The sequence below is a fragment of the Harpia harpyja genome, assembly GCF_026419915.1.
Source record: "Harpia harpyja isolate bHarHar1 chromosome W unlocalized genomic scaffold, bHarHar1 primary haplotype SUPER_W_unloc_1, whole genome shotgun sequence".
Taxonomy (NCBI): domain Eukaryota; kingdom Metazoa; phylum Chordata; class Aves; order Accipitriformes; family Accipitridae; genus Harpia; species Harpia harpyja.
In genome coordinates, this window is record NW_026293183.1 from 640,859 (window position 1) to 662,131 (window position 21,273).

General features: G+C 42.2%; 1 protein-coding gene across 3 annotated transcripts in view; it reads left to right on the top strand.

Moving 5' to 3' along the window:
• The window catches only part of LOC128138055 (leucine-rich repeat and fibronectin type III domain-containing protein 1-like protein), a 71,823-nt gene that overhangs the window by 38,054 nt on the left and 12,496 nt on the right, over window positions 1-21,273 (top strand). For all 3 annotated transcript variants that reach the window (XM_052779348.1, XM_052779349.1, XM_052779347.1), the window contains exon 2: window positions 19,261-20,655. In XM_052779348.1, coding sequence (XP_052635308.1) covers window positions 19,280-20,655 — 1,376 coding nt within the window. In that variant the 5' untranslated portion in view covers window positions 19,261-19,279. The remainder of the gene's footprint in view (window positions 1-19,260; window positions 20,656-21,273) is intronic.

The window sequence follows — 21,273 nt, forward strand, 5'->3', positions numbered from 1 at the left end:
TGAGAATATTTAGGAAATTTGCTTAGAAACCTGTGAAAAAGCTTAAAGTTTTGAGGTCACCAAGGTAAGGACAGTGTTGGATATGCTTTAATTTCTAACGTCTGCTAAACTAGAGTTATCTGGAATAGCACAACAAAGTTTTACATGAATAGAGTAAAAAGGGGCTGGAGCTTTCTGATTATCTCACAGCAGCGAGCAACTTGGGTTTCCATAATGCTTTTCACAAAGTGGAACATCTTGTAGCACTTTGCAAAGCATTTAATTACTGGTAATGCTGATGCTGCGATTCTCTGGCCTAACATTTAAAGGCAGCATCAGAAACAACAATATTCTTTATGTTTTAAGTAGTAACATTTGGAAACCTTTCAGCTTTCAAGAGCAATCCTTGGCTTCTGGAAGGTCAAAAAAATCCTGGAGACAGCTGCGGTTAAGTTCAACCATATCCTTGTATTCCTCAGCCTGCAGAAGCTGTTTTAATTAGGGGAGGAAGATTATGATGAAGTAGGCTTTTAATAGCCAGTCTCTGAAGTGCTAAAACATTTCCGCAGGAAAGGGGTTTGTGTTGTGTGGGTTTTTCCCTTTTATGCTTTCCAGTGTGAGGATTAACAAAGTGGTGGTGTAAATATGGCAGTTACTCGGTGCTCCAGAAAAACCTGTACAAAGTGTTGTGCTTTAAAGCCTGCTTCCATGGAAAGGAGAAACCTTAATTCAGCATTGGAATCACAGAATCATCAATTGTAGAATAGTTTGGGTTGGAAGGGACCTTTTAAAGATCATCTAGTCCAACCCTCCTGCAATGAGCAGGGACATCTTCAACTAGGTCAGGTTGCTCAGAGCCCCATCTAACCTGACCTTGAGCGTTCCCAGGGATGGGACATTGACCACCAATCTGGGCAACCTGTTCCAGTGTCTCACCACCCTCATCGTAAAAAATTTCTTCCTTGTATCTAGTCTGAATCTACCCTCTTAATTTAAAACCACTGCCCCTTGTCCTATTGCAACAAGCCCTACTAAAAAGTCTGTCCCATCTTTCTTCTAAGCCCCCTTTAAGTATTGGAAGGCTGCAATAAGGTCTCCCCGGAGCCTTCTCTTCTCCAGGCTGAACAACCCCAACTCTCTCAGCTTGTCTTCATAGGAGAGGTGCTCCATCCCTCTGACCGTTTTTGTGGCCCTCCTCTGGACCCACTCCAACAGGTCCATGTCCTTCCTGTACTGACATCCTGCTCATCTCCATGCCTAATATAGTCAAGAGAGGTTGAATATCTCCCTGGAGAAGGCAGAGGGACTGAGCAGAGGGTCTCGCTTGTCTTAATTCAGTGGGTGGAAAGATCTGGTGTGCCGCTGTCGGGTATGTGATGGTGTCAAGAGCAGTGCGGAGAGGTTTCCTATGATGAATGAGGATTTGAAGATTAAAACCAACACCTGTCAGGAATGGTTCAGGCGTAGTTGATCCTTCCCATGCATAAAATGAGACCTTGTCAGTTAAATAAAATATTTATGGGGAAAGGGAGAGAATTTACAAATACCATGAGAGCCGTACAGCAGTATACTTGATGGCTGAGAGGTATGACATATGTGCTGTGTGTTATATGGAAGGAAAAAACATGTTTCCCAACAAATGCCAGTTCTATGTGTGTGAGAATTGTGCTAAATAATGATGCCTGTGGAGCTGGACTCCCTTTTGCTTGCCAGATGCTGGAGGAAAAAATAGAGCTTTCTGGTGCTCAGGTAGTCTTAGTGTGCTGGACAATTCCAAATAGTCTTCCATTTTTAATATTAATTCACATACAGTAGAGTCTTTTGGGAGAATGGGAGTGGTGAGCCCCTTATTCAAGATTTATAGTGGTGCTTGCTCTTGCCCTGAAACACCAGCTCACTTTCCTCTTGGATTAGGTAAGTTCTTAGTGTTGGAAATCACTGTGTATTATTATTTTTTTAATGTTATGGATTTTTTTGGTGGTGTTTACTATCTGTTCCAATTTAACTAAAATAAGGTGTTTAAAGGAGATTACGTAGATGTACTTATTTATGCACAACATTAACAGCTTGGATGTGTACCTACAGCTAATTTCTAGAACAACCATGTGGGGCATGATACAACCTGGTGATGTTAAGAGGCACCCTCCACCTCTTTCTAGTCACAGGCTTGACCTCAGATGAAGAGAAGAAATAGGATGTGTTTAAAAATAAATAAATAAAACCATATTTGGATACAAACATTTCTAAACTGTATTCAGCCAGGCTCACTGAGCACTGATTAAACATTCAGCGGAGATATTCAGCAATACACTTCTCACTTCTAAAAATACTTTGTCTCCAAGCATTGTCATTTAAGGAATTTCTCTAGTGTGGGGGGGGGGGGAAATGCCTTGTAGCTACACCAGAGCTCTCCAGAAACAGCCACCGTAGATGGTGGGTGATTAATCAACTGCTCGAATCCACACCGTGCTCCTGCTAAGGGTCAAGATCTCTGTGTTAGAGCAAGTGTGTTTCAGTTGGTATTTCTTAGCCCTGTTCTGAAATGGAAGCCTCTTTATTATTGCTTGGGTCATAATGACAAACTACCTCATCGTGAAGAGGCTGCCATTCTCTGCTGCAGAAATCAAGATAAGCTACACAACCAGAGTTAATTGGCCCTCGTAAATAGTCTGCCTTTGCTGACAGCTCCTGCAGTGCGTATTATGCGTATCAGCAGCAAGAAGACATTATGTAGTTTTATAATCCAATTCAAAATAGTTTAAAAAACCAAACAAACAAAACCACAACCAAAAAATCCCACCAAAACCTAAAATGCAGGCTTTGTTTTGCCCCCCCCCCCTTTTAAATCCTCTCCCCCTCCATCATTTTTAATTCTAGTAACAAGCAAAACCTAGAGGCTTAGATTGCATTTCAGTGATTTTTTTTTCTTTTTTATTATTATTTTATTTTTTCCCCTCTGGTTTTTTATGTTGTTGTAGGACTCCATTGTCATCTTATCCTATCTGCAGGATAAAAACAAACTTACCATCTGGCAATCTCAACTTTTACATACATCAGTCTCCACTTCAGTCCTTTTTGGAGAATTTATGAGCATTTCACAAACAAGGTGCTCTCTAGGGGCCAAGAGTGAGTTGCTTTTCTAGCTAGTATTGGGTTTTGTCTCCTTTATAGCAGATGCTTGTATGATTATAGAGACTTGTTCCCTTTCTGTTGAAGGCTGCAGATCTTGCCAAATTGTCTTGCCAGAGCACTTGAGTCTTCCTATGTAGGAAGACCGCAAAAAAACCACAAAAAACCCAACAAAAACCACAACACCCCTCCCCAACCCCCAAACAAACAACAAAAAACCCCCACCAAACAAAAACCTCTTAATTCTGCTCTTCAACTGCAAAGCCAGACTCAGTGTTGAGTCTGAGGGATGCTTAGTGGTCAGGAATTAATTGATACAGAAGTATTGTCTCTTTTGTGGTAGAGGGGTCATTTGCATGGGGTTCATATTTCAAAAAGGAAAAGAGTAGCTTTTTAAGCATTGCTTGGCAGATTATTTTCTAACTAAATATTTAACATTTATTTCTGAAGGGAATGGTGGTAACTTTTGATGCTCAGTTTGCTACAACCTTTGAGGAGCTTGATATTTCTTTTTTTCTTTTTCTTTTCTTTTTTTTTTTTTGTCCCCCAAATGCTTCTGAATCCTTTATCTACAAAGGTCAAAGTGACACTTAACATGCTAGTTTCTTTTATTTCCCCAGTCTGCTGTATCTTTTTGTGTTTTGAATAAAAATGTCAGTCTAGATTAACTTTTGGCATCCTTTTTGTCCTTCAAAGGCAGCGTATCAGCTTTTCAATGTACTCCGGCCAGCGACAAATGCAATTCAAGCTGGAATAAAACTGGTGCACACCACCACGTGGTGGTACATTAACCACCTTCTTGAAGAGTTTTGGTTTGTATGGATGTCTGAAGTATGTGTTAATTGTCTTGATGAATTTTTTGAACTAATATGTCATCTTTGAATATATACCCAGCAAGCTCCATTTGGATCAAATTGCTTCTCAGCATATCTTTGCCTTGCTACAAGAATTTTTATATCTGCAGCACAAATATGCTTCTTGAACACCATCCCAGTTATTAAGGCAAATTAAGAACTATGGTAGAGCCTGTTGAATAAGTTCCATGTGTAGCATGGGCTGATTAATAAGCAGCACACTGGATTACGAACGGTCTCTATAGCTTTACGTTAATAAAGGGAAATACTCCATTGCTTCCTTGCACAGTGCAGTTATCTGGTGAGATGCACTTAAATGCAACAATCTTAAAGGGCTTCTTGATATCAGGCTGGTCTGAGGCAAAGGGAAGAGTGGGACTGCTGGGTTGTAGGAGAACCAAAGAAGTTGCATTTTGGTAATGCCAGGACAATTGCTAGAAGCTATTTGCTGACCCTCTGTGTTTTTGGGCTGTGAAGCTAAACCATTTGGCAGTCGAGGAGAAAATAGATGAGCTGGCAATTATCACAAAGGCTCAGGAATATTTTGTGCTTTTTAAAGTGTAATTTTGGACCTTTGGGCAAGGCACAGTAAAGTGCTAGTCTTTATATCTGCTGTATATATGTGTTTACAGTGGGCTTGTTTCTTATTGCTATGCTGATCGAGCTGGCATCCCCTGACATGTGCACTCAGCAAGAAGTATTTTCCTACAAACTTCTGATTTCGTGGCATCTGTGGCTTCCTGATTTTTCTGCATTAATCAGGGAAGGTGGTAGAGAGAGATCCTGCTTCAAGCTAATAGAAGAAATTGCGAGCCGAGAGGAAAGGAACACAGTAAACTTTGCACAACTGTTCTGAACAATTGCAATTTAAAAAAAAAAAAGTCATTAATCTTGATGCCAAGGGGTTTATAAGTCTCTTTGGAAACTGATGCGTGCTGGGCAAGAATACTTGCCTTTGTGATATGGTTTCGTTACTTTGTGCAGCACGTGACCAAGAATGGCTTTTTTTTTTTTTTTTTTTTTTTCCCCCTTCCAGCTCTGCTGTGGATTTAAGTCCCAGCAGCAGGGCAGAAGGTAGAGATGATGGGGAAACACTGAAAAAAACCTGAATGTTGTGCTTGTGTTGCAAAAGCAGAGCCCTATCATGTGTTGATTGCATTTTGTTGGTCGTTCTTCGTCCTGCCTTATTTGCCATGCTATCTGCAGATGGTGGATTGTCTCTTTGTGACGGCAGTAGAGCTTGTGGGGCCCCCCAAATGAGTTGGAATTTGGGATGCTGCTTTGATAAAGAAATTACGATGTGTTTTTTCTTAAACAGAAAAGGAAGGTGTCGAGTGGTACAAACCAAGCAGTCCTCTGCTTATAGTCAAAATCTTTGCTTGTCTCTGGGCTGGTCGTGCCTAAGCCCTGTCCCAAAGTGAGGTGTGCATCAGATTTCAGAGGAACATGCTTAGCTTTTACCTGATACCCTTTGCAGCCCGGAATAGTTGTTCTCTTTAGGTACTGCTGCCTTAGAAATGCTCAGAGCTGTCAGAGATAAAGGCAGTTGCATGCTCTTCAGAGATGAAACAGCAATTGAGAGGGAGAGTGAGGAAGTATCACTGCCAGTTTTCAACAAGAGAGACTTCCCAGTGGCTAACAAAATGGCTTTCAGTGATGCATTGCAGAGATCAGCTGATAAAGCACACTTTACTGGATTACAGAAGAGTCTTTCCATCCCAGTAGACTGATTTGTCTCAAATATACCTCTGTCAGTGCCAGCAATGAATGAGTTGTTCAAATGCATTAATATTAAACCAATCAGAATGTTCCCATTAATTCCTCAAATGCAAATGAGCAGGACTGCAGTTTAAGTGTAGAGTACTTTCTTTCCTTTTAAGCAAAGACAGACATTTATTTAAAGTCTTGCTGAAACAGTTTAAAGCAGCCTCCTTGTTATTAGGGACTAAATTTTGGGCACCCACAGAGGGGTAACTTGATTTATCTTGCACTTTGTAAAGGTGAAAGAAATTGCATAAAGGAAAAAAAAAAAATCTTGATGTTAAGTTGATCTCAGCTCAGTACAGTGTTAGAAAGGAGGAGAGCGATTAGCTTTACAACAGTTGCGCTGAAATCCATTGCTCAGTGACTAGTCTTCAATGTGCTAACAACTACTGGGAAGAAGGGAAGTTTGAGAAGAATGAAATATTTCTGTAGAAAAAAGACATATTTTTCTATGCAACCCACTTTCTTCATATTGAACCAAAGGTGATTTTTCATATGAATATTATTCTTTTGTTAACGTACTGTCTACAAATACTATCATTTCTTTGTCAAGAGCAATGACATACCTGCCTGCATACATACTGAGCATGCAATTTTATGCTTGTTAGACTTTGAATGGTGGGAACGGTGGTGGCATGGGATTTGTAATGAAATTATTGTCTGCCAGCCTTGTTATAAGTGTCATTAGCTGTCATCAATTGTAAAACATTTTGGGCTAGTTAAAGAGTAGAAACAGTAGAGTTGCTAACACTTAGTGTTGAACATCTTCTCATAGCAAATGCCTATGTAGCAAATGTAGTAGGTGGACACTTCATTACTTGTTGTTTTGCTTCATAAAAATCCCACTTTTCCCTCTTTCAGTAATGCAAGAGAGAAGAGCTGATGCATAATGATTTCTTTTTAAGAAGGCAGCACCGTGACACCTAGTATCACAATCCAACGTTGATTCAACAGTGACTCAAAGCAAACGCTCCAACCTGAGTCATCCACAGCATCTCCTACAGCCGGTCCTTATGTTCATCTCAGTGGGTTCCCATGCAGGCTTGGCCTGCAGACAGTGCTGTTTGGTTTGAGGTCGCAATTCATGTGGGATGGGTGCTGTGCTGACATTTTAAGAGGAGGCTGGGAAATGCTCTCTAAGTAGAGGCAGCGGATGGCACTGGGAGAAGTAGAGGTTCTTCTCTTTCCAGCAGCAGTAGCAGTTTATAGTATCTGTGGTGCAAAACGTGACTGGCGCTTAGGGATGTGGTTTAGTGGTGGACTTGGCAGTGTTAGGTTTATGGTTGGACTCGATGATCTCAAAGGTCTTTTCCAACCTAAATGATTCTATGATTCTTCAGGATTTTTAATGCCACTGAAGGAGCCTGCAAGTAAGGTCAATATTTTTTGTGTTCCCTGCTCAGTCCATCATAGTATGGTTTAGGGCGTCAATCTTCTACAGCTCGTTCCATGCAGTTTGCTTAACGTCGCAGCTGAATATATTTCCAAATAATATCAAGTTGCATAATGACTGTGGTCCAGTTAGTGTGAATTAATGGTCTGTAATGATTGCAAGAATGGGAAAGCCTGCAGAAGTGGTTTCAGAAAGTAATATTATGCGGGGAGAAATTGCTGTAGTGTGTGTGGTGGGTTTTGGTGGTGTTTGTTTAGTTTGCATTTCAATGGTTTGATGTTATTTGCAATATGAATGTTTATATGAGTAGTAAGCAAGTAAAGCCCAACTGCTGGTATTTCTTCTGCTTTATTCTGGAGCAGTTTCTTACTGGGGACTGTGCGTGTATTGTTGTACAACTGTAGCTGCACACCCAAGATTTCATTTTACAGCCTTGTAACAGAGACCCAGTGCACAGGCACAGCACTGCCACTTCCAATCGCAATGCCAAAGCTCTTTCCTATGCAAGAGGTTTTATTAATTCATAAAGTTAGTAAATAATTGTGCAGAACTCTGGTTTCTTCTCCGCAGAGAGAACTCTGCAGTTTTCCAGGTACTTCCCAAACATTTGCCTTCCAGCTTTGAACTCAGAAGGATTTTCACAGTCCTGCTAGGAAAGCTCATGTAACAGCCGTGCAATTAGGGGTTGCCATTGCAGGTGGATCCCCAGCTAATAGCAACAGGGATTCTGCTCCTCAAGGCATTGGGAAAGGGCTGTGTTGTCCCTTTCTACTGCCTGTTGCCAACAGCCAACACCTCACTCTAAGGTATACAAATACATGTCAAATGTGAAAGTTCATGAATCATCACTGGAAGAGAATAATAGAGGACTTAGTGCACTGAAATTGGTCCTTTTAAATAGCTTGCAGAAGGCCTAAGTGCTATTGAAATCCCACAATTAATAAGTCAGTCCTTTGAGCATGGTTTGGTGAACAGTAAATGCATTTTTCCATTTGTTTTGCAGAGAAAGTGGGTGAGTTCTTGTGGTTTGAAGAACTGTCTTGTATTCAAAGACTGAGTAATAAATTTCTAATTTTTTTTTTCCCCTTCCTCACGTCTGACATTCGCTTGACCTCCTGCCACTGCTTGTTTCCACTCTTTCATTAAGGCTGCTTTAAGAGAATCTGAGAGTCTTTTTAACAGCATAATAGAGCTGTCTCAATATATTTCCTCCTACAGAATTGTAGAATGGTTTGGGTTGGAAGCGACCTTAAAGATCATCTAGTTCCACCCCCCCTGCCATGAGCAGGGACACCTTCCACTAGACCAGGTTGCTCAAAGCCCCATCCAGCCTGGCCTTGAACACTGCCAGGGATGGGGCAGCCACAACTTCTCTGGGCAACCTGTTCCAGTGTCTCACCACCCTCACCGTGAAGAATTTCTTCCTTACATCTAATCTAAATCTACTCTCTTTCAGTTTAAAGCCATTACCCCCTGTCCTATCACTACATGCCCTTGTAGGCCTCCTTTAGGTACTTGAAGGCTGCTATAAGGTCTCCCTGGAGCCTTCTCTTCTCCAGGCTGAACAATCCCAACTCCCTCAGATCCCAACCCCAACTGTCTTCATAGGAGAGGTGCTCCAGCCCTCTGATCATCTTTGTAGCCCTCCTCTGCACCCGCTCGAGCAGGTCCACATCTTTCTTATGCTGGGGGCCCTACAGCTGAACACAGTACTTCAGGTAGGGGTCTCACGAGAGCAGAGTAGAGGGGGAGAATCACCTCCCTTGACCTGCTGGTCACGCTTCTTTTGATGCAGCCCAGGATACGGTTGGCTTTCTGGGCTGTGAGCGCACGTTGCCAGGTTGTGTTGAGCTTCTTGTCAACCAACACCCCCAAATCCTTCTCAGGGCTGCTCTCAATCCATTCTCCGCCCAGCCTGTATTTGTGCTTGGGATTGCCCTGACCCATGTGCAGGACCTTGCACTTGGCCTTGTTGAACTTCATGAATATTTATGAAAAGTGTGTAGTGCTTTAGTGGCAATACTATAATTCCTTTGGGGTTGCTACGCAGTAATAAAATGCTGTTCCAGCAGTCTTGACCGATAAAGCAAGATCATCCAAGAGGTGCCATGAAACTTAAGTGCTGGGACAGTTTCTTCTTGCAACCAAGACTGGAGTCAGAAAAGCTTTTGCGGTGAGCTGTAGAATACTTGGGTTTAATTCTTCATACAAAGTTCTCCCTAGGTTGGTTTGGCATAGACTGGTGCAGGGGGTTGTTCCTCCCCAGGTGCAGGACTTTGCACTTCTTCCCCTTGTTGAACTGCATGAGAACTGTCAGCCTATTTCTGCAGCTTGTCGAGATAAACAGTTAGTTGCACTGAATTAATCGATAGAAATGCCAGAACTTGCTTGTGTTCTGTAATCATTGTTTGGAATGGAGTGGATAATCTCATAAAGGGAAAAATCATAAATAAATTTGTTAATTCTTTTGGAAATACTACAATAGCTAATATAGTAAACACACAGTGAATTGTCCTTGCTGATACTTGTGTGAGCACTTTCACTGAAAAAATGCACTAATATCAGACTTTGGTGGTCTGTAGAGATCCCTCTGTGTCAGATCATAGAGCGCAGCACAATTTGCATTGTGTGTGCAGTTTGTAAACCTAAATGTGGAAGGTCACAGGAGTGATCTTGGGGGAGTTTCGTGCAGGTTTGGCTGAAGTGGTCATGAGGCCATTATAAGCCCTTGCAATGGTTGCACACCCCTCTTGAAAGCTGCCTTGTGATGGAAGAAAGTGGCTATCACCTCTACGTTACACCAGCATAAGTAGAATCATAGAATGATCATAGACCTTGAGTGTTCCCAGGGATGGGGCATTGACCACCAATCTGGGCAACCTGTTCCAGTGTCTCACCACCCTCATCGTAAAAAATTTCTTCCTTGTATCTAGTCTGAATCTACCCTCTTAATTTAAAACCACTGCCCCTTGTCCTATTGCAACAAGCCCTACTAAAAAGTCTGTCCCATCTTTCTTCTAAGCCCCCTTTAAGTATTGGAAGGCTGCAATAAGGTCTCCCCGGAGCCTTCTCTTCTCCAGGCTGAACAACCCCAACTCTCTCAGCTTGTCTTCATAGGAGAGGTGTTCCAGCCCTCGGATCATCTTCGTAGCCTCCTCTGGACCCGCTCGAGCAGGTCCATGTCTTTCCTGTACCAAGGACCCCAGAGCTGGGATCTCATCAGAGTGGAATAGAGGGGCAGAATCCCCTCCCTCAACCTGTTGGCCACAAGTAGGAAATGCAAATTCAGTGCTAAGAGTTTTGTCACAAAGTTCTTTGTCTGAGGGCTGCCACAAAGTTGAGTTTATTGTATTTCATGCAGCTGCCGTGTGAGCAGCGCTTCAGTGGAAGTCAGACAACCCTGTCGCTTGTCTTTTATGCAAAGCAGCGGTATCTGTCTGAAGCCTGCAGGGAGATGCGCTGTCTTTTGCAGGTACGTTTATCGGGATGCCACAGCTCCTGGCACTGCGGCAGCATGCCATTCGTAATTGGCCCCTTTTTGCTATTTTTAGCATCGGTGCCTTAGATCGCTGGCTTCTACACAGAGACTTGTGGAGCTTTGGGCAATCCCTTCTCCCTCGGTGTTAACAGCAAGTGCATTAACAAAGCTTCATGTCGAGGGTTTTACATAGGCATGTGTCGGGGTTTAACCCCAGCCAGCAACTAAGCACCCCAGCTGAAACCAGGACAGCATGCAAGTCTGCATACCTTTTTTCTTTTTTTCTTCTCTTTTTTCTGCCTTTCTTCCTTTCTTTTTCTGCCTTTCTTCCTTTTTTTTCTGCCTTCCTTGTTGTTCGGAAAACTGTTTTAGAAGGCATCACGGTTTGTTGTGATGACAGGAAACTAAATTAACCTTAGAAATTAGGACCATGCTGGAGCGACCAGATTAGGCAAGACTGCAGAATGCGCAGGGATGCTTCATTGCGTATCCAAATACTTGATGTTAAACGAGTGATGGGCAATTAACCCTACTCCAAATATTAACTGTCCGTATCAGAATGAAGTTATACGCTATGGAGACTTAAGACCCTTGACTCATCTTCCCGTCCTCTACCCAGAGAGGGATATTTTATGGCATTTTATGTTACAGAGGTTAAAGTATGTCTAGAAACTATCCACAAAAGGTCTACCCAGGCCCTTCTAATAAGATGATTTTGGTTTAAGCAGCAAAAGTTTCCCTTTTCAGTGTCGTAAAGAGCCATTTGTGGTTTTTATAGTCTTGTAAAATATGTCACCAAATTGCTTCAAGACTATCCTAAAATAAAAACTCCAACAACCTCTTTGAGGAGTTGAGAGAGTCTTAAAGCTGGAGCTGCAATTTTCTTTGGTGGTTGGTGCATGGTGTTTTACGCAGTCCTCTACTTCTATCATGCCTCTTTTCCTAAATTTCCAGACACTTAAAGAACAGTATTTTTGCTTTGATAAAAGGCCTCAACTTTTCTATCTCCTGGTGGGGAAGTTCTGACCAGGAGCCACTTTCTAACACGGAGCTACAAACTTTTGGTGATTTTGCTGGCATTAATCCACCAGACCCAACGGGGCCAAGGACCTGTTCCATCAGGGATCTAATTTGCCTTTCCTGAGTAAGAAGGTGTGATCTAAACTGTACAGCATTTTTCTACTCTGATCATTATGTCCTTCCCTTGAAGGAATGTTTTTGAGCAGTTCTCTCAGTTGTTTAACATTAATTATGCTTGTCTGTTCATCTTAAGAATTGAAAGAATCAATGTCCAAAAAAAATGCGTGTTCATCTGAAATTCACTGTCCATCAGAACAATGTGCTTTATATATTTCCAAGAGTTTCGTTGTCAAATAGGGGCTGTTAAGAGTCAGATAATCTCAAACAGTCCTTGCACAAGTGGGAATGATAGGAAAATTCTCAGTGATTCTTGCAGATTTTCAGCGGTGCCCAGGGAGGTGCTGCTCTTGCTAACGGAGCATCACCTGCAGCATGACATTCAGATCAGCCGAAGGTGGAACTGTTTGTCCACCAAATTCCCCAGTACAAGCAGCAGATGGTGAAGCCAGGGAGATAAAAACCAATATGATTTTACGTGTACTGAAACACTTTGCTAGGTACAATGTGCTAGGACTTGGCAGTGGGATGTGTTACAATTCATAATAGATCTTCCAATAAAGAATGAATGCTTCTAATTGCTAATATTGGCTGTGTTTGAGTGTAGCCTCTGTGAAAGATATGGAGCGTGGCTAAGAATAGCTCGTTTATCAGTGTGGTAACTCTGAAGTAGCATTACCTCCAGACTCCCTGCACCAGAAGCTGCTCTGCCCTTAAATAAAACATCAATACATAATTCACTCTCTGCTTTTCATCAAGTACATCTTCAGGAGACCTTGGACCATTTATCAAAACCCACAGGAGCTATTTCTATTTCCTAATTTACATTGGTGTCCTGGCTACCTCAACCACAGATTAAATGGCTCCAGTTCAGGATTTTCGGGGGGGGGGATCAGCACAGCTCATCATGAGCTCTTTGGCCCTTAGAGAAAGGAAAGAGAGAGGGAGGGAGTGCAGATACTCACACAATAAATCTATAAAGCATTTAACCTTTTGGTGGTAATTCCTTCTATACTTTCCTCAATATATGGTATGCACTAAAGTTTAGGAAATGGGACAGAAACTAGTTGTTGTGGGGTTTTTTTGGGTGGGGGGCAATGGGATGACAAAACCAACAACAACCACAAAACAACAAAACAAAAAAAAAATTATTTTCAGGTCTGCTAACACACTTGACGGATGACTGAAGTAGGCGAGGCAAAAATGAACGTGGAGATGAAAGTTATTGCTGTGCTTTTACTTGTGGTTTTCTTATTCTGCACTTCTACAGTGGGGGTTGGAAATGTGATTTTTGTATATTATAAATACAATTCCCCAGTGCCAAGTGGCAGACAGGTGGATGTTATTTGTGCCACCTTCTGGTGATAAAGGAAAAGGCAAATGAGTTCACCTGCATAGTTGACATGTCTGAAAAATAATGCCAGGAAAAAATAAATATTCTATATTTTGTTATTTTTAACATTAAATGGTTTGGTTTTCCTATTATGCTGTGAACTAGATTTAAAAAAACTACAAAAAAACCCTAGTATTAATATTAATTATGGTAATTTGGGTTTGGAGAAACACTGGCTACCAGGTTTGCGGCTAATCTGCTCTGTGCCCAAGTGTGTCTAGAGATTTACTCCCAGTGGTCTTGGAAAAGAAAAAAAAAAAAGAAGGAAAATTAGCAAGATACTTCTTAAACACTTACTGGAAGTGTTTCTTGCTCACCTACAGGTGAGGCAAGCGACACTAAATTAAGCACATTATTAATTGTTGGTAAATTAAAAAGATTTTTTTTCCAATGTGGTGGTTAATTCTGGATCAGAAAAGGGTAATGATAAAGCCTCCCTCATGAAAAAGCTTTTGTTTTTTTTTTCTTCTAAGGATGCCGATGGTGAGCCCGTCTTGTGCAGCGACCAGGTTGTCACGGCAGTCTGACAGTCAAACAATCTACGTTTGAAATATGTCAGAGCACAGTCTGCTCATCTCGGCCAGACTCAGCAGTGGATAGCCTCTGCTGAAATATCTCCTGTATCAGATTTAATTTTGTTTGTTGGAAAAGCAATGCTTGGGTGGATGAAATATCTCGGGCTGTGTTTCTGTGTGATGAGGGTGCAAGAAATAAGGTATGAAATAGCTGTTTCTAATACCTAGTATTAATTTGCCACCCTCTGTATATCAAAATTTCTGTGCCGTAGGGAGCCAAAGTCTCTCTCGGACAGACCTGAGTACGATCAGAAGCTGATGCAGCTGCAGCTTTTGTATTCAGGGTACTGTGTGAGGCCAGTGCCGAGCAATTAAATGGTGTTGTATTGGTTTTGTGTGGCAAGGTTTTGGTAGCGGGTGGGGTTACAGGGGTGGCTTCTGTAAGAAGCTGCTGGAAGCTTCCCCTGCGTTCGAGAGAGCCCATACCAGCCGGCTCTAAGACGGACCCGCCGCCGGCCAAGGCCGAGCCAATCAGCGATAGTGGTAACGCCTCTGTGATAACATTTTTAAGAAGGAAAAAAAGTTGGGACGGCGGTATTTCGGCAGCCGGAGAGAGGAGTGAGAACATGTAAGAGAAACAACCCTGCGGACACCAAGGTCAGTGCAGAAGGAGGGGGAGGAGATGCTCCAGGCGCCGGAGCAGAGATTCCCCTGCAGCCCGTGGGGAAGACCATGGTGAGGCAGGCTGTCCCCCTGCAGCCCACGGAGGTCCCCGGTGGAGCAGATATCCACCTGCAGCCCGGGGAGGACCCCACGCCGGAGCAGGTGGGTTCCCGAAGGAGGCTGTGACCCCGTGGGAACCCCGCGCTGGAGCAGGCTCCTGGCAGGACCTGCGGATCTGTGGAGAGAGGAGCCCAGGCTGGAGCAGGTTTTCTGGCAGGACTTGTGACCCCGTGGGGGGCCCACGCTGGAGCAGTCTGTGCCTGAAGGACTGCACGCCGTGGAAAGGACCCATGCTGGAGCAGTTCGTGAAGAACTGCAGCCCGTGGGAAGGACCCACGTTGGAGAAGTTCGTGGAGGACTGTCTCCCGTGGGTGGGACCCCACGCTGGAGCAGGGGAAGAGTGTGATGAGTCCTCCCCCTGAGGAGGATGAAGCGGCAGAAAATAACGTGTGATGAACTGACCGTAAACCCCATCCCCGTCCCCCTGTGCCGCTGGGGGGTTGGTAGAGAATCCGGGACTGAAGTTGTGCCCGGGAAGAAGGGAGGGGTGGAGGGAAGGTGTTCTGAGATTTGGTTTTATTTCTCATTACCCTACTCCGGTTGATTTGTAATAAATCAAGTTAATTTTCCCCAAGCTGAGTCTGTTTTGCCCGTGACGGTAATTGGTGAGTGATCTCTCCTGTCCTTATCTGGACCCACAAGCTCTTTGTTATATTTTCTCTCCCCTGTCCAGCTGAGAAGGAGGGGGAGTGATAGAACGGCTCTGGTGGGCACCTGGCGTCCAGCCAGGGTTAACCCATCACAGGTGTAGATAAGAGAATAACAGATTTAGCAAGCCTTTAGTGCGTGCTCAAAAATAGCAGGAAGACGTCTTTGAACAGGCAAAGGTGGAGGTGATGACGGTATTAGATGTAGAATGGTTGGCGATGATGTTCGACACATGAGTCGGGAACCCCATTTAGTGGAGAATGAACCAAAAAAACGGACATAGCTACATCCCTTAAACTCCATGGAAAGATGTGGATGAATGCCGAATAGATGCAGCGTAAACAAGTATAGGCTGGAAACCATGTACTTTAATATATTTTGCTAATAATTCCACTAAAATGAATAGCTAGGTGCAAGAGAAGGAAACAGATTATGCTGAAATAAATATGCATTGCGTTGGAGAAAGGTGCTGTTCCCCAGCAAAGGCACTTGACAAAGGACCATTTTTTGGAAGATGGAGTTTCTTCCTTAAAGCTGGTAAAACAGTGTCTTTACGCATCATTATTCACACAGCGTGCGTGTTTTGCAGAGTGTAAGAAATCTCTGTACCACGGTACCAATTTAAAGCTGTTGAAAATGTTGTATTTACAGCAAAGGCAACCTGAATTCTTTCCAACAGAACAAAGTTAATAGGCCAGTAGCTGCGAATTGCTGGAATTAAATATCCCTTCCTTTAAATACCATTTCGACTACAAATGATAGGCAGCGATCACCTAGTAATGTTTTGCTGTAGGAAAACAGAAAAAAACCCTGTCTCTGCACATATTTTGAACATGACCCCCCTGTTGTAGGTCCCTCCCAACTGGAAGTATTCTATTCTATAGGTCTTTATTACTTTGAAATTAAATGACTACCTCAACCGATTTTTTTTTTTTTTGCATGAACTTTAAGCTGCAACCGTGCAGATGGTAACTGAGGAAATGAGTCAATAAGCAACAGTTCAGAGAAATTTTTTTTCCTGTGTGCCCTAGATCTGTGGGTAGTCTTATAAGCATGAAATTTATTTCTTTTACTGCCTTCTGTTGAGGTGGTGTGGATTAAACTGTCTTTAAAAACACTACTGTATTACCATGCAATCAGATATGTTCCTGATGCGGTTTTTAGGTGATAGTGCCAAACCTGCTTTTACCAAGAATCCAGAGCAACAGCAGTAATTCACTTATATGCAGTTTTTCTTTATGAGTTACCCTTTCCTTGCGATGGTTATATAGTCTGTAAGAGTAATTGTACTATGTTCATTGTTGGCTTTAAAATCATTAATTTTAGTGCCATGGTTTCACATTAGTAACATTTAATTTTTTTTTTTAACAGAATAATGGTTTAAGTGAGGTGGTTTTGTCCTGGTTTCTTACAGCCCAGATGGCAGTTAATCCATTAATGTTGCATTAATATTTGCTAATGACAAAACAAGGGAATTACAATATTGCACAGCAGTCTGGTTTTGGATAGTTGCACATCCGTTAATCATTTGTACCTAGCAGGAGTGAAAAGATGGAGCCATTAGAGGCAAGAAGGGTTCAGAGCGCAGGACGGAGTGATGGTGGAAATGGGTTTCTTAAAAAAGCAAATACTTGGAAGATAAAGCTTGTAGTGGACTATATTAAATATTATAAAAGCTGTTGAGAAAAAAAAATTATCAGGAAGCAAGACATTACTAAGAGGATGCTTATTAGGAAAAAATTGTAAGTATAAAGTGAACTCGCTTTGTGCAAACTCTACTGTAGGATTTGTTTTCCTAACTCCGTTGTTCTTAACAGAAAATGTATCATTTTCTGCATAGAACTGACACTCTTAAATATAAAAAGTGATGTTTGGAATTGGAATTTGAAACCAGCACTAAAAATCAGACAGGCAGAGGCTACGGTTTGTAGAGCTACAGCTGAAATGTGAAAAATGTGGAGGTGCTCGTGGTTATTGGGTCACAGGATAACACAGGTGGGAAGAAGTCTGAGGGTCTGTAGTCCCATCTCCTGCTGAAAGCAGGGTCAGCTCTGGGATCAGGGCTTTGTCCAGTCACCTCATCCCAAAATGGAGGTCCCACAACCTTTCCGGACAACCTGCTTCCAGAAGATTTTTTTTTCCTCATCTCCAGCTTGAACCTTAATTGTATTAATTTCTGCCCCTTGTCTTTTGATCTCCCGTCACGAACCACTGTGACGAGCCTGGCTCCATCTCCCTGATAAACTCCTCGGAGGTACGAGAAGGTTTCTACGACAGGGTCCACCAAAGCCTTCTCTTCTCCAGGCTGATTAAGCCCTGTCCTCGCAGCCTCTCATAGTGTCTGTGCTCTAACCATTCTGAGGTTTTGGAGAGGGTTTGGTTGATTGGATTGTCTCTTTTTCATTTATTTTTTACAAAATACTTTGCAGAGACTTGGTTGTATACAACTAAAGATTAACCTCTAACAAATGAATACGTAGCAATGGTTAAGAGGTTTAGACTGAGTTTCATGCTCTCCGAATTGAAGTAATAATACTGTATAAGCAATGGGTTGATTTTAATAACTTTTTTCCCCTCTGTGGAGCTTTAAATTTGATCTAACCAAACTAATTTCCAGACTCTGCAACTGCGATACTGTAATTCTGTATCTTAAAGATCTGTTGCCCTGTAAAGGAGCTCTAGCTCATGGAAATCATTAAAGTAAAACAAACCAAACCAACAAAAAACAAACAAACAAAAAAAAAAAACCCCAAACCCACAAACATACTGTAAGAATCTGCTGACTTACAGCAAATCATGCTCTTGTAACCAAAAGCTTTGGTAGTCTCTTTTACAGATAGCTGACTCAGCAGATCATGTTGTCCCCAACTTTGTGCTAAATTGAGGACCATGTCTTGTGTTGCATCGCTTGTTCTCAAAGGCAGTAGTTGATTATTTTTACACTGCATTTACCCACTATATGAAGGAATTGTCATATGGAACTAACTTTAATCAGCTGTGATCTCTAGTGTGCTAGAACTTAGACGTGAAGTAAAACTACATGGGCTCATTTGCAAAATGGCCACTGCCCTTCTTTTGGAGTAGGATTCACCAGCTGGAGTTTGGAATTGGGTTGTACCAAGGCACTCGCACAAAACACATAGTTTGAGTCCTTTACATTGCAGATTGGGAGTTTTAACCTTTGTGGTTGCTTGAGTCACCACACTTAGCAATTTTCCAGCCAGCTGGAGGTAAAGTAGAAATTAAAATCTACCCTTGGTATAGCAGGCAAGCACTTCAAGTACAATGGGAAATAACTTGGCATACATGAGATTTCACAGAGATAATTTCATTGATCAAACCCATGTGCAATTATGATATTTATTTTTCTAAAGCTGCTACCTGTGCTGCACAGAACAAAAAATATATACCTGCTTCTGTGATTGAACACAGCCTTGCTTTTCAGAAGTGCCTTTGAATGTATTTCTCCTTCTTATTTGCTGTAGAAGTTTTAGACCCCTGCCACCTCCTGGGGAAAAAACCCCTTGTCCTTAAAACATGCATGTCTGCAAAAAGCTCACTGCTCAGTACAGGTAAGACTGAGGAGGGGCATAGATGAGCTTGAGGGGTAAGAAAAAAAGTTGTTGGACATCTGTAATGGCAAGAAAGTGAGGGGAGCATAATCACAAAGTAAGGAAGTGATATGCAGGTTGAAATGAGGTTCTAGCCCCAGCAAACAGTCAGATGTGTGTAGAGAAAGTTATGTAGATGGTATTTTTAACCTAAAAAATTTTGTATATTTATTTGCTTTTTCCCCCTCACATTCCTCTCACCAAGTATCAGCTTCACATCTTGCTTTGTTCCACCTATTAAAGTACAACTGTTAACACTGTTGGTTGGGAAGAGCTGCTAGTAGGTAGATAACCCTGTTAGTGCATCCTGGAGAAGCAGTAGTGATGGACTGTTGCCTCACAGTCAATCTAAGAGTTGCTGTCAGGAGGAAAGTGGAGCCAAACTAGTACAGAACTAGAAGCTCTTAGCTCTAAAAACATCCAAGTTAATATTAGCAGGTAATTTTATTATTGTCTCGGAAGGTGTTTCCAGTTTGCACAGGCGGACTTGTAATGAAAACTTCAATGTAAACCTATTTCTAATGCCAAATTAAAATACATTTACATGGATTTCTTCTTTTCCCCCCCCCCCTTTAGGTCTGTTATTTTTCTTACGATGGAAAGGCTGGTTGTCTATCTACTGGTTATTAGCACAGCCGTGAAGGCCATGATGTGTCCCAAAAGATGCATGTGTCAAAACCTGTCTCCATCCTTCACAATTCTCTGTACGAAGACGGGGCTTCTCTTTGTGCCCCCCAGTATTGACAGGAGAACAGCCGAACTAAGGTTAATGGATAACTTTATCACTACACTTAGGAGAAAAGATTTTGCAAACATGACTAATCTAATTCATTTGACACTATCGAGGAATACAATAAGTCAAATCATGCCTTATGCATTTTTTGATCTTAAAGGCCTTCACGCCTTACACTTGGATAGTAATAGACTGACCTACATCAATGAAGATCATTTCAAAGGTTTAATTAACCTTCGACATTTAATACTCAGTAACAATCAATTAAACTATATCTCTCCTGGGTCATTGGATGACTTTATTGAAACAATTGAAGACCTGGATCTGTCCTACAACAATCTCGTTAACATTCCTTGGGAAACAATTGCCAAACTTTCTAATGTCAATACAGTCAGTTTGGATCATAATCTCATTGAGTTTGTGCCAGAGGGAATCTTCTCAAACCTTCACAAACTTGCCCGTCTAGACATGACCTCCAACAAGTTGAAAAAGATCCCTCCTGATCCTTTGTTTTCCAGAATACCGGTGTACGCCAAGTCTAAAGGATCTCCGCTCTCGTCCCTGGTGCTTAGCTTTGGCGGGAATCCTTTGCACTGCAACTGTGAACTCATGTGGCTGAGACGTCTCACCAGAGAAGATGATCTAGAAACCTGCGCCTCTCCACCAGAACTGATGGGCAAATACTTTTGGTCTATTAAAGAGGAGGAATTTGTCTGTGAACCCCCAATGATAACGCACCGAACCCCAAAACTAACAGTGACGGAAGGCCAAAGCGTCTCTTTGAAGTGCAAAGCTGTTGGCGATCCAGATCCCTACGTTCGCTGGATCTCACCCGATGGGAAGCTGGTCTCTAACACGTCTAGGACGATTTCTTATGAGAATGGTACTCTGGATATTTTGGTTACTTCTTTGACTGACAAGGGCACGTTTACCTGCATAGCATCAAATGCTGCGGGAGAGTCGACGGCTCCAGTCAAACTCCTCGTTACCCCGTACCCTAACCTTGCTAACAGCACCAACTGTGATAAAGATGCGGAGCCTGGCCCCTCAGATATTCTCATATCTGCCAAGTCGAGCTTTCCAAATGAAACGAAGGCTCAGCAAGAGAAGGTGGTCATGGTTGCTGAGCTGACGTCATCTTCTGCTCTTATCCAGTGGCCTTCTCAGCATCACCTCTCTGGGATTCGAATGTACCAGATTCAGTATAACAGTTCTGCTGATGACATACTAGTGTACAGGTAACGCTGCTCGCATTCCTATGCTCATACCACTGTGAAGAAGGTAATGGAAGTAAGAAAGAAGGAGAGCATAGTTTGACATATTCTGTGTAACGAGAGCTATCCTGCAAAGAGTAACTGTAAATGAGGGGATGAGGAGGCAATGGCTGCCTTAGACTTTGCTTGTTAAACTCCCATTTTTGAGTTACGCTATTAAAACTAATAATACATCTGCTTCTGCGCTGCCTCTTGAGGATCTCTAAACTCTTTACAGACATAATTAAGTTTCATAGTCCAGTTTAATGGACCAAGTGAAGCTGATGAGCAATATCTTAGTTGTTAACATTTAAGGAAATTGAGATGGAGATTTTAGTTACCTTTTATGCTGATTAAGTGTAATTATTTTACTTAAAAATATGGGTAAGAGAGAAGAAATCAAGATGCCCAAAGTTGCGAGATGCCCAAAGCTATGTTCTGCCTATATGGATATGGCCTTACCATGTTAAGCCAAACCTTCAGCCCATATCAGTTGCTGCGTGGTTCCTTTTCTCCACTTTTGTGGTGTCATGGGGATAAAACTCATTGGTATGAATTGGACACCGCATGGAAAGTTTTAGGTTATGTATTTGTGCGGTTTTC